Source organism: Eulemur rufifrons, chromosome 5, assembly GCF_041146395.1.
Source record: "Eulemur rufifrons isolate Redbay chromosome 5, OSU_ERuf_1, whole genome shotgun sequence".
Taxonomy (NCBI): Eukaryota; Metazoa; Chordata; class Mammalia; order Primates; family Lemuridae; genus Eulemur; species Eulemur rufifrons.
In genome coordinates this window covers 33,958,709-33,972,295 of record NC_090987.1, presented here as the reverse complement: position 1 = coordinate 33,972,295, position 13,587 = coordinate 33,958,709, and the positions used below count along the sequence as shown (strand labels likewise).

The 13,587-nt window shown below is 35.3% G+C and overlaps 1 protein-coding gene across 1 annotated transcript in view; it reads left to right on the top strand.

Annotated features, from left to right (window-relative positions):
• The window catches only part of DSG1 (desmoglein 1), a 29,719-nt gene extending 16,353 nt beyond the window's left edge, over nucleotides 1–13,366 (top strand). Inside the window, exons 9-15 of the mRNA XM_069468145.1 lie at nucleotides 2,011–2,270; nucleotides 3,607–3,746; nucleotides 5,031–5,348; nucleotides 7,851–7,984; nucleotides 8,317–8,389; nucleotides 10,120–10,328; nucleotides 12,308–13,366. Of these exons, the coding sequence (XP_069324246.1) occupies nucleotides 2,011–2,270; nucleotides 3,607–3,746; nucleotides 5,031–5,348; nucleotides 7,851–7,984; nucleotides 8,317–8,389; nucleotides 10,120–10,328; nucleotides 12,308–13,366 (2,193 nt within the window). The remainder of the gene's footprint in view (nucleotides 1–2,010; nucleotides 2,271–3,606; nucleotides 3,747–5,030; nucleotides 5,349–7,850; nucleotides 7,985–8,316; nucleotides 8,390–10,119; nucleotides 10,329–12,307) is intronic.
• Nucleotides 13,367–13,587: the final 221 nt, after the last annotated feature.

Here is a 13,587-nt window from a genome sequence, read left to right as displayed (position 1 = left end):
AACCTGAGTCAGTGAAAGAATAAAAATTACTGTGTTTTAAAATGACATATGACACTTTTTTTAATATAGAGTCTTTATAGCATTTCAGGAAAGCATGCATTCAACTTTAACTTGAAACATTTTATCAATACAGTATTCCCCAAGAGATCATATAAGTTGAAAGCATTTTTAAACACGAATCTTATGATTAATCCTTAAGGTTAATGTTTTAAGAATAATTTTTAAAGCAGATTTAACATGGGCTTAAAAAATTGTGCCCATGTCAACATCGTAAGTCAATTATTAGGCACCAAGAATATTTATCATGTAAATTAAAATGTGTTTATTCCTCCAATGAATTTTCCTAAAATCAAATTACTGTAACTGTAAAATTATCATGCTCCCATCTCACTGGCTGCTGACCAAGATTTATTAGGAACACAGATATACTGGAGATTCAGGTCCAAGTCAACAGTGTTGTCCTACGTCCTCCACATGTTAAGGGTCTACCACACTTACCTGCACTTACAATTTCCTCTGAGACATGAGAAAAAAATTTCTGCCTCCTAGGGTGCTGATAGTGAAAGTCTCTCCCTGAGCTACAAGACTTATAGAGTCAATTTTTTAAATCTGTGGTAGCCGTACATGGATTATATGTGATGCATGCAATATGTTTTCTTCATGGTAAAATGTAGTCTCTTTTCAACTATTTCTTTCAGAATAGCCCTGGGAAACAGACTCCTAAGGAACTCTGTCCCTATAGGAATGATGTTTTTTTTGCCTCCTAGGTCTTCATAAAGTGTTACCACGCCTAAAGTTTCTATTTAACTTGAAACTATGTGCAGATGCTTTAGTTTATACCTCACAGCATCCCTGCTAATTAGGTTATAGTGGGCCCATAATGCAGATAAAGACATTGAGGCAGAGAGCATATAACCTGCACAAGTTCTCATACCTAGTGAGTGGTACAGCCAACATTCAAACCTAGTTTTCTCTACTTGTAAAATTCACATTCTTTCCACGATACTATCTAGGATTCAATACTGGGGCAATTGGGTCCTACTGTATTTCACCTCGAGCTATTATATTACTTCAGAAAATTATTCAGCCTATCTGTCCTCAGTACACCTATTTGTAAAATAGAGATGATGATTTTTTTTCCCAGACAGGAAACCATGTATTAAATCCTTTGCTATAATTATAAACATATATGTTATGTGTATAATATATATGATTTTTATAGCCATTCTTTGAACTGCAAATAAAATCAACATTAGAATGAAGATTCAAAATGTTAGCTAAATAGGAGAGCTCAATGTGTGAATCTCTGTATTTATCTAAATTACTCTTGTGAAAATTTAGAAAAATATACTTGGTATGTATGGGTATAATGGCATAGTTGTGGAATTCATGTGCTGTGAATGTTGACATAATTTTTTACAATGAAAATCACTATTTGATTATTTTATAAAAAGAAGTAAACTTTTTCTAGAATATATTGAAGAAAATAAGGATTTCTTTATATTATGTATATATTACGTTCTATTACCTGACTTACTAAAGAGTCACAATTACAGAAGTAAAATTTCTTCTGAATAGTTCTTTATGGATAAAACCAGTAAAATGATTGAACTTCTAATACATTTGACACATACCTTGTAATAAATAGAGCTACCTTCTGAGAAATATGAAATGATTGAAGGTAACATAAGTTGTCTTTGCACTAAAAAATACATCACTTTTGACCATCTGTATTATTTTATGATTTTAATTTGGTGAACAATTAGAGCTCATGTTACACGTTTTCAACTTTTCAACAATGAATCTAGGACAATTAGATTTTTTCTTTATTTGCGCACATTTACATTGAATTAAAGATAAAAAAGTAAGAATAGACTGTATATTTGTATGTATTTATGTTTAATTAAAGAAAGAAATATAAGAACTTTTTTTTACTATTCTCAAAGGACTCTTCTTTTATCTAGAATGTTTTCTTTTCTTATACTAAAACTATTTTGCTCTATTTTCTAGCCCCTAGATTATGAAGCTATGCAGAGCCTGCAACTTAGTATTGGTGTTAGAAATAAAGCCGAGTTTCATCAATCAATTATGTCTCAATATAAACTCACAGCAACTGCAATCTCTGTGATTGTGTTAAATGTAATTGAAGGCTCAGTGTTTCGTCCAGGTTCAAAGACATATGCCGTAACTCCTAATATGGAAGTAAATCAGAAAGTGGGAGATTTCATAGCTACTGACCTGGACACAAATCAAGCTTCAACAACGGTTAGGTAAGAATGACATTTTCCAACTAATTTTTGCCACATAGTAAACATACATTCTTCTTAGAAATGCTAAGTATCTGAATTTAAATATTTTTCATTATTTTTGAAACCATCATTCAATCGTAAAAAGTACTCACTACTAAATGGTTACTTCGAGTGTTTAACTTAAGAAAATATAAAAATTTGTGCAAAATGTAAGATGTTAAACTGTAAAGACATAGTATGTGAAAATAATATTAATACATCTTGAAAGTTTTGCCACTCCTGTGTTTATATATCTCATTGATCAATTAGCTGATTATAACAGATCGAGGTTAGTCCCTCGGAAGATTTTAAGGATCAGATTTTCCCATTGCAAGTCTCCCCAGCTTGAAATCAATGAGATTTAGTTAGCTCATTTCAATTACATTCTTCACTTTAATCAGTACTTAGTATTGGTCAGTAACTCTGGTATGAAAAATTAGTTATATTAAGGAAAAACTATGCTACGCCATTTTTAAAAACTCTGTAGAGCCAAATATTTCTACTTAATCATGGAAAATGTATGTGTACATGTATTTGCACATGTGACTGTGATCGAGAAGAATTGTGGAAGAAAGATATCACAAATGCATGTTAAAAGTTCTTTCTCCATGCTCTCATCACGTGATGTGAGTAGTTCTGGGACAGGTCTTCCCACACTGTGCCCCCATAGCTGATGATCGCTCTTATACCCCACAGCAGTGAGTTCACTGAGGGCAGACTCCCCCTCTCCAAAAGTCTGTTCCCTGAGCTTAGCAAAATACCTGAGAGAGAGTGTTATCTGCCCACTGTGTGTTTCACAAAATATGTAAATTAGAAGGAAAATGTTGAGGTCAAAGCTGAAGAGGGAAGGAGAATAGGATAGAGGCCCAAGGCAAGGACATTGTTCCAAATTCAGAAGTCTTATAAAGTCATCCATCATGCATGTGGGGAGGCGGAGTGAAAACAGGGGAAAAGTGCAGGCTGATGAAGGAGAAGGAACTTTGGTAAGAGAATAGTTTAGAATTAGGAGAAGCCCAGGAAATCCCATGAAATGAGACTGCAAGCATCAAAGGATTATTCTGACATCCAAATGGCATAAAAAGATATTCCATAAGTAATGGCTGCTTGGTAATTTCTTTTTTTTTAAATTTAAGTCTTTGCCTACTTCTGAATGGCCAGATACAGCTGGGGTGGCCCTGAAAAAAAAACTGAAGTTTCTCATAATTGTAACTATGTCCAGGGGTTATAACTACTGACTGGAAAAATACATTTTATAATTAAAATGTCTCCTTTAGTAAGATAACTCACTTTAATTTGTATCATTTTCTTTCAATTACAGATATGTAATGGGAAATAATCCAGTTGATCTGCTGTCTATTGACTCAAAAACAGGCATAATCACTTTGAGAAATAAAATTACCATGGAACAATGGAGGATGCTTGGGGGGAAATACCAAGGAACAATTCTATCTATAGATGGTAAGAACGCAATTTAACTTTTTTTCTCTTATAGGGGAACCTATATATACCTTCAGCTATTAAAATTTTAATTATTATATTTTGAAGTAATCCCTGTTCCAAAAAAAGTTGTCAAGTTGGGTATTACAGACTCAAATCTTTAATGATATGAGACAGTATAATTTTGTGGCTAAGACCAGGAGCTTTGATGTAAGACTGAATTGCTATCTTGTACCATCACTTACTAGCTACAGGATCATAGAGAAGTTATTTAGCCTATCTATACCTCAGTCTTCTGTTCTTTAAAATGGGACAATAACAATATGAATCTAGAAAAATGTGATGATGATGATAAAAATAACAAAAACAATTAACAATAGAATTAACATAGTTGAGCTGAAAGGGCATGGGCTTTGGTATCAGATAAACTAGATTTAAACCTATTTCTGTTATATATGTCCAGAGGTGTTTTATTTATTTATTTAGAAAGTATATATAACTGCCAGGTTCTAGGGTTACATCAGTGAACAAAGTAAGATAACTGAGCTCACATATATAAAATAGAGATAACATAAAATCACCTCAAACAAAGTATTTCTTTATTTTTACCCAATAATTTCACTTTCATTAATCTTAGGAAAAGTTCTAAATATAAAAGGCTGAATACATGATGTTAATTACAGCATATCTTTAATAATTAAATATTGAAGGCAATATCAATAATAGGCAACTGGGTAGGTAAACCATGATCTTCTTGATATAAAATTATGTAGCCATCAGGAACTATGTTAATGAAAAGTTTATTAAAACATGAAAGAATGCTTATAGTTTAAAGTAAAAAATAAATAAAATAGAATGAACCATATGATCATCTCAACGTAATATAAATAATAAGCAACTTTTAAGCATTATAATTAAAGACAAAAGATCATTAAAAAATATATCAACAGGGCTTATCCTTGAGTACTGCTGCTGTGAGTTTGTTTTGGTAGGTTTTGGTTTTGCTTCTTTCAATAACTGTATACTTTTCCAATTATATATAATATCCAACTATTTATAATATAAAGAAATAATCCAATAAATAGTATTGCTAGTAACAATAAGGTTAATTATAAAAATAATATTACAGTAATTTAATTGATTTAAAAAGCGAGTCACAGACCAAATATTTGTGAAATTACTGAATTGTTGGGAATGAACACATAGAAATAGATATTGATGTAAAAAGAACATAGTTCTATATTGTTCAACAATTATTATACCAAATGTACTAAAATATTTCTCCCATTTTGAACCTTATTACAGATGCTCTTCAAAGAACTTGCACTGGTACTATTAATATCGACCTTCAAGGCTGGGAAGACCGTGACAATAATGTCAGTACAGGTACTAGTAGTACAGGTACCATTGATACCACTGGCAATGGAAACAATATAAATGGAGGTGGTAGTACCAGTTCAGACTACGATACTTGGTCTGGTAGCGTTACTACCAACCCACAATACATTAACCCAACACCTAATGGTGCTAGAGATGACACTTCAAACTCAGGAATGTCAGATAATGTACATTTTGGTCCTGCTGGCATTGGACTGCTCATCATGGGATTCTTGGTCTTAGGATGTAAGTACTTTAACAATCCTATCTATATGTGCTCTCCTAAAAAAATGGTGGGGGGGAGATAAGTTTTCTGATTCTTTGATAAAATATATTTCATAAATTCTCATTTTGTGCAATTATCAAGAAATTTCTGTGCTTGGTGCTGGGTTTATAAGATGAAAATATTAAACTTCTTGACCCCTTATGGGACTGTGGAGGATAAAATCTTGTTTGCAGTCAGTCTCAATGTAATGGGAAAGTGCTATAACAAGCAGGCTCAAATGGGTAGTTGGGTGGCGAAGACAATCAGAAAAGGCAACACAGAGAAAGTAAACTCTGAGTGGGGTTTTAACAGATGAATAGGAGTTAGCCCAATGGACAAGAGAAAGGGAACACAATACAAGGAGAAAAAAAAATATCTATGTGCAAAAATCCAAAAGAATGAGAATGCAAAGTACTGAAATAAAGAATTCCAACGTGAGCGACATTAAGGATGTGCGTGACAGCACGATGAGAGTCGAGTATGCAAATATAGGCAGGGCCTAGACCTGGAAGAGATTTTATGCTATGCTAATGCTGCATAGCATAGTAAAAGGGGAGTCAAATCGACCTAGGATTAAACTCCAGTTTCTAAGCTTAATTGCCTGGATCTTTCAAAGATTACGTAACCTTTCTGAGCCTTGCTTTGGTCATCTGTGAAATAATAGTACTTCACAACATTGCTTTGATGATGAAAAAGAAGTGCCAGACATGAAGCATTTAGCACATTCTATAGCCACTAGAGTAGCCCTAGTCAAGGATCCAGCTGTAAGGGTAGACTCTACTGGATTGTCCAGGCGACCTTTAACATGACCTTGGATGTTGATAAATATTAGAGTAGAGATGAGAGACACGCTAAAGTCTCTGAGAAATGAGAAGGGAAGCTCTGAAGTAAGGAAGTTGAAATCTGCACATTATAATTACATTAATGCAAATATTGCCATTTTCGAGTGTAGAATCATAAAATCTTACTGTCAAAAGACACCTCGAATATTTAATTTAAAACACACATACAAAATGTGAAGTCACGCATTTACATACAAAATATCGTTTCTACCTTCATTTCTCTTAATATACGTACAGCCATCAATAGACACTTTTTATGGCATTTATTCGTAAACTGGATTTTCTCTAATTTTAAATAACTTACCCTTTTGAACTTTTTAATCACCATTGGGTTCATCTAAACCACAGTGAGTTTGGACATGCTACTAACACAGCTTGAGGTTGTGGCTCTTTCTCCATAATTTGAAATATATTTCCCCCCAAAATGAAATTTCTACTTTAACAATTAGGAGTTCATTTTTATTGGCTCATAATCACAATAAATTGAAGTAAGAACTAGAAAAGTTCTATGAAAGATGGAACAAGTTTTAGAAAAGAAAGCATTTTCATCAAAATAAGCCAAGGCAAAAAAAAAAAAAAAAAAAGCAAAAATGCTAGCAAATTTACAGAATGTAACATAAAATATATATGAGAGAATTCTCTAATTTTTCAGCTATATTGATTATCAACCAACATTATAAAACTTTAAAATTCAATACATTATAAGAGTAACTTAATTACACAGGTGCTGATTTGTTTCATATTGATGGCTACCTTTGGTTAGTGTAGTTAATAAAAGATTTACAAATTATATATAGGCCTTAGAGTCATTACCTCTAGATTCCAAGTTTTCTCTCAGGCTAGTAGATTTTCAGAAAAGCAACAAATAGGATTCCTTTCCTCTTTTCTCCCCTTCTTTCTTCTCTCCCTTTCCCTTATTTCTATCCTTACTATCTTCCTTCTTCCCTCCTTTCCTTCTTTCTTATATCCTTCCTTCCTTCCTTCCTCACAATTTTATTTACAAATTTTTTCTTTCATCCATTCATCAAAACCCTTTATCAAGATTACATTATATAAAGGCTGATAATAAATAGAGGAATAAGAAAACCCCAATTGATTAACAGCAAGAGACATTGCTAAGCAGTGTGATGTTCTCTATTTGTACAAGAATAATTTAATGAAAAGCCATCTGGGTAGGGGGAAATAATAGTGTCATAGAGAATAATTGCTGGACGCATAAGTAAGATTTTATTGATGAAATAAAGAAAGGCAAGCACATGTGAGAGGAGGAAAATAAATAAAGACATGGAAGCAAGAACACAAAGAATCGAACATATTGCCTGACCTCTCCACCTTTCCTCTCTCCTTTAATATTTTCCCGAGTAATGACAAGGAAAAGACTCATCAGTTTTAATAGTATAATACTGCTTGTAATTTTAATACAATTAAATAAATTAAAATTGATTGCAGTCTACTACACTGAAGCTCACACTTATTTCAGTGTCTGACCATTATTCAGTTTGTTTTCTGAAGCTTTTATAAAAATTTTAGAGTCCAATGGGAGTTTTATGAGGAACTCAAATTTAAGCATAAAAAAGCAGCTTGTTTTGTTTTCATATGAGCCCACTGCTAACTCCAGTATTCCTACTCTTCTCTTATCAGTGGTCCCATTTTTGTTGCTCTGTTGTGATTGTGGAGGTGCCCCAGGTGTTGGAGCTGGCTTTGAGCCTGTTCCTGAATGTTCAGATGGAGCAATTCATTCATGGGCAGTAGAAGGACCACAGCCTGAACCCAGGGTAAGTGCTAATCTGTAAGAAATGGTCTTTGGTGGTCACCTAAACTCAATCTTTATCCATGAACCAAGATGTCGGTAATCACTCACAGTCTATGCTATTCTTTGTCCTGGGAAAACTAATGGGGAAAATGAAGAGGAATCCAAAGTACATCGAAATTAGATAGCAGTAACTAGGAAGTCTTTCTAAATGAGGTTCAAGTTCTAAATGGATTTCAGAAGTTTCCTAAATAGTATTCTTTTTGGAAATCCAGGGTGATTTGAGAATAAAGCAAATGTATGACTATAAGAAGAAAAGTCATTACAAATGCAAAAATGTTGTTTCCTGTCTTTTAGGGTTTGACTACCATCCCTGTAACACAAATACCACCTGATAATGCAAATATAATTGAATGCATTGACAACTCAGGTAAGAAAAAAAATTTTTTTAACACTTCAAATGACTAAGAAGGAACTCTGTTTTCTCTCTTTATATACCTTACTATTTTTCAATGATCTTATTTTTCTTTAAAAATGTTTATATAATTTCTTTTAAAATAACTAATTTGTAAATTAAGTAGTAAGTAAAACCTACTGTAATTATTATTCTCATAGGCTGTATTTTTAAAATCTTCCTCAATCATCAAAGAGTACTTAGGAGATGATCTAATTTGGACCTCTATAAACAGAAGTAATGAATTGTAGCCGTGAGTCAATTTTGGTCAAAATTTTTTATCGGCTAGAGCAAATGTCATTTACCCAAAAAAATACATACATACATGTACTCATACATTAATTAAAATTAAAGCACAACCCAATTAAAATACATCTGTGCCCATTTATTGAAGCTAAAATCTTCTTGCACAATTGGTTTAATGATTCAAAATTGCTCCGATTTGGACTGCTTATTATGACAAAGAAAATAACTACATCCATTCTCAGCATCAGCATAAATGTTATATAAAAATTTGATCAATACTTAAATTGAAAGTAGATGAAACACTATCAAAATTTTTCAAGGCTCTCGGGTGAGGTAGTATGCATGTTGTGGAGTTCCTTCTTGCACATGGGTAAGACTGTGTCAATACAACTTACCTTACTAGAGGAGTCTAGATCAGTTGACAAGCAGAAACCAGGGAACAATCAGAATTTCATAGAAAGTAGATAACTACCACTCTAATAAAAAGAACAATTAAAATAACTTCTCATATCTATGAAAATAGGTGTACCTTCTTACCTTTTTCAAGGTAAATAAATGTTATCGATGAGTTTTCTCTTAGTCTTTTTAAAACAGTAATCATTACTTTTCTATTTTGAACTCTTTAAATTATAACAGACATGGGAATTGTATAACTTATAGAGCTGGACTTTATTCAAAGAACTCCTCTTTAAATGTATTTCTCCATCTGATCTGTCAGTTACATAACCTGATTTGTCGGTTTTCATTAATAACAACAATGCGTCCCCATCTCAAAAGTGGAAACTCATTGTTGACCCTTATGTCCCTATTGACACCCAATCAGTTCTCAAGACTTGTCAAATTATCAAAGCCATTTGTTCCCTCATTAGGTCTACAAACCTTTGCACAAATCATGTCAACATTGTCCCTTCCATCACAGTTCCATACTCCAGGACATCATTTTCTCTCTCCTACCTGAAATATTGTAACAGGCTTCTACTCACCACATATGCAAGTACAAACCCAAGATTCTCCATGAAAACCCTTCTTCTCATAACCCATAACCATGGCCTCCTCTCTAAAAGCCAGTTGTTCTCATGCCTTCTTCTGGATGCCCTGTGCTTCTAATAATTCAATGGGGTATTCTTATACTGTTTTTTAACTTTTAGAATTTGAGTATTTTCCCCCAATCTCTCTCAAGTTGAAATCAAACTCTAGGTTTTTGTAACTTCTGTACAGCCCCCTCTTCCAGCACAGCAGATAGTAGTCTCTCAACAGATACTTACCAAATTAACAAATTAATAATATTATTTTTACCTCAATATCATGTTTATATCTCCTTTCTTTACGTCTTATCTTCTTTTTATTTCTTTGCTCACAAATGCATACCTAAATGAAGAAACCATACGTTGTAGTAAGTTGTTAACTTTCAGTTTACAATACACTACAGAAAGTAAACTTAATTCCATTGACACTTTTAGGAGTTTACACAAATGAGTATTCTGGCAGAGAAATGCAAGATCTGGGAGGAGGAGAAAGAACAACAGGATTCGAACTAACAGATGGAGTTAAAATGCCAGGAATGCCTGAGATATGTCAAGAATATTCTGGAACATTAAGAAGAAATTCTATGAGGGAATGTAGAGAAGGAGGTCTGAATATGAATTTCATGGAAAGTTATTTCTGTCAGGTAAGCTCTTTAACCACATACCTTCCTTACCATCCATGTGCCCGCTGCTCTACTCCAAGCTTTCCCTGATTCCCAAAGGGGCTTTAGCAGGAGTCTCCTAACTAGGTTCTCAGCCTTTAGTCTTTACACCCAACAATCTATATTGTTGCTAAATAATATATCTAAAGCTCTTACCTGAGCACTTTACTCCCCCATTTAAAAATGGCCAATGGCTCCCAGCTCTATTTTGTCTGTGGCATGAAGTCCAAAGTCCTTAATATGGCGATAAGATTGTTGACAAAATGGTACCCTCTCTCACATCTCTCACAAACTCCTACCCATCTTTCAAGACCAAGTTCAAATATCACTGCTCCTCTGACATTTTTACAGTTAACCCTCTTATCCAAAATAGGATTAATGCTTCCTCATCTGTATTTCTGTATACATTTTGTAGAAACTGTCATTGCTAAAATCTGTCCATTTATATGTCTATGACCATTTTTTAGTGTCTCATCCCTATGTTTTCAGCATTATATTGTCAGTACCTAGCTCAGTTCCAGGCACATAGTAAACATTCAATAAGAGTAGGTTCAAGAACCATAGTACACCTCCAGAGTATTCTAGGAACCAGCTGCAGGTGATGGGAAGAGTGTGAAGCCTGGAGAAGCAGCAGAAGGAGAATTAACTTGGCCATCCCCAGGCAGAGACACAATTGCCCATGGTTACACACTAGGGGATACTAAACCTTCAGGAAGTCCCTGTCTCTGATACTGACTGGAAATACATTTCTGTCCTTCTACATTCTGGCCTAAAATCCCTTCATCGACTCCCCTAATGGTTTAGAGGGTGGCTGATATTTTCAAATAAAATATTAGTAAAAGCCTTTCACATAGCAATGGATAATAATGAGGCTTATTGAAATCCACAGGAATACTTCCTATCCATATCCCTACATATGAAATTGGTCTCATGAAAAGTAAAATTCTGTCTCAGAACTTTTGCATTTACAACTCCATCTGCCCAGAACACTCCACCTACTTCACTCACCCTGTCACTTCATTCCAATCTCTGATCAAACACCCCTTTATCAGAGATCCTTTCCTTGTCCATCCAATCTAAAAGGGCAACCCCACCACCCTCTATCCCTCTACCCTGCAATTACCACCGCCTGACATAGGTTTATGTACTGTTGGTCTCACCCTACAACAGAAGGACTTCAGCTGGTATAGTTTATCACTGCATAGTTCTGAACAGAGTGCCTGGCAAATAGCAAGGACTCAATAAATATTTTTTTTAATGAAATGACACAATGAGTTGGTTTCCTCCCAGGTATTTCTGATATTTAGCTGAAAATTCGCCGTCCAGTATTATGAACAGCAAAGATGAAATAAAAGTGCACACATCTATGGGCTTTTACTTTAAATTGAGAAAGACACTATTTTTAAAAATTGTCTTGGATCACCTTCAATTTTGAATCCAAAAGTGGCACAGAGCCAAAGTCAAATGTTCCTGTTGCTGGGCTGAAAAAGCCACATTGCAATAAACTATCCCAGAACCATCATATTCACTCAGTCTGTTGGAAAGAAAACACTATTTTGAATGAGCTCAAATTAACTATCTGTTTTAGACAAAAAAAATACACAGTTTTGTGTATTTCAAATGCAGCATTTTTATGTACCTCCTTCTAAACTTGGCTATAAAATAATTCATTTGGGTTTTTTTGTGATATTTGTGTCCAAAGTGCACAATTATAAGCAAGTCTATCTAAGTAAATTTTAAAAATCCAAATGTATTATTGGAATTATAGTTAAAATAATTTCTAACTAAATTCTTTCAAGAAGTTATAAAATGATTTTTAAAGCATCTCTAGTAGATGTTAGAATGTGTTTCGTACATTCCTCTTTCGTAATGCTCTGGAAGGAAATCTAATGGTAAAAACTGTTCTATTATTATTAAATATGTATTCATAGTTGCATTTCCTCTTTCCTCTACATATTCAGAAAGCATATGCTTATGCAGATGAAGATGAAGGACGCCCATCCAATGACTGTTTGCTCATATATGATATTGAAGGTGTAGGTTCCCCCGCTGGCTCCGTGGGTTGCTGTAGCTTCATTGGAGAAGACTTGGATGACAGCTTCTTGGATACACTAGGGCCTAAATTTAAGAAGTTGGCAGATATCAGCCTGGGAAAAGACACCGAATCATATCCAGACCCTGATCCTTCTTGGCCACCTCAGAGCACTGAACCAGTATGCCTTCATCAGGAAACAGAGGCCATTGCTAGGGGACACCCACCAATGTCCCCACGTTTCGGTACAACCACAGTAATTTCTGAGAGTGCCCATCCCTCGGGACCTGGTGTACAGCATCCTATGCCTATTCCTGATCCTCTGGGCTATGGTAATGTCACTATGACCGAGTCTTACACTACCTCTGGCACGCTGAAGCCCTCTGTCCACGTTCACGATAATCGACATGCATCAAATGTGGTGGTGACAGAGAGGGTGGTCGGCCCAATCTCTGGCGCTGATTTGCATGGAATGTTAGAGATGCCTGACCTCAGAGATGGATCGAATGTTATAGTGACGGAAAGGGTAATAGCACCAAGCTCAAGTCTACCCACCTCTCTGACTATCCCTAATCCTAGAGAGTCCTCAAATGTGGTAGTGACAGAAAGAGTAATCCAACCAGCTTCTGGCATGATAGGCAATCTGAGCATGCACCCTGAGTTAGCCAATGCCCACAATGTGATCGTGACAGAGAGGGTAGTTTCTGGTGCTGGCGTAACTGGCACAGCTGGAATCAGTGGAGGAGGTGGCATAGGCAGCATGGGTGCCGGGGCCGGGGGCCTGGGTGGAGCTGGAGTAAGTGGTGGTGGCATTGGGCTGAGCAGCCTGGGTGGAGGTGGGGGCCTGAGCAGCATGGGGGGGGCAGCCACCATCGGCCACATGAGGAGCTCCTCTGACCATCACTTTAGCCAGACCCTCGGAGCCGCCTCCCCTAGCACAGCTCGAAGTCGAATCACAAAGTACAGTACAGTGCAGTACACCAAGTAGTTCAGATCCCAGCACACTCATTCATAATCTTTGTGATTTAGAGCTAATTCCCACCACCAAAAAAACTAACGACATGATTTGTGACACGCAACTCGGTGCTCAAATCATTGTGGAGCAAGGTGAGAAACCCCAATGAGAAAAATAAATGGAAATATTCCTGTAGAGGAAGAGCTCTCCTTAGCATTTGTAAACCTTTTTCTTATGTATCAGGACTAATGAAA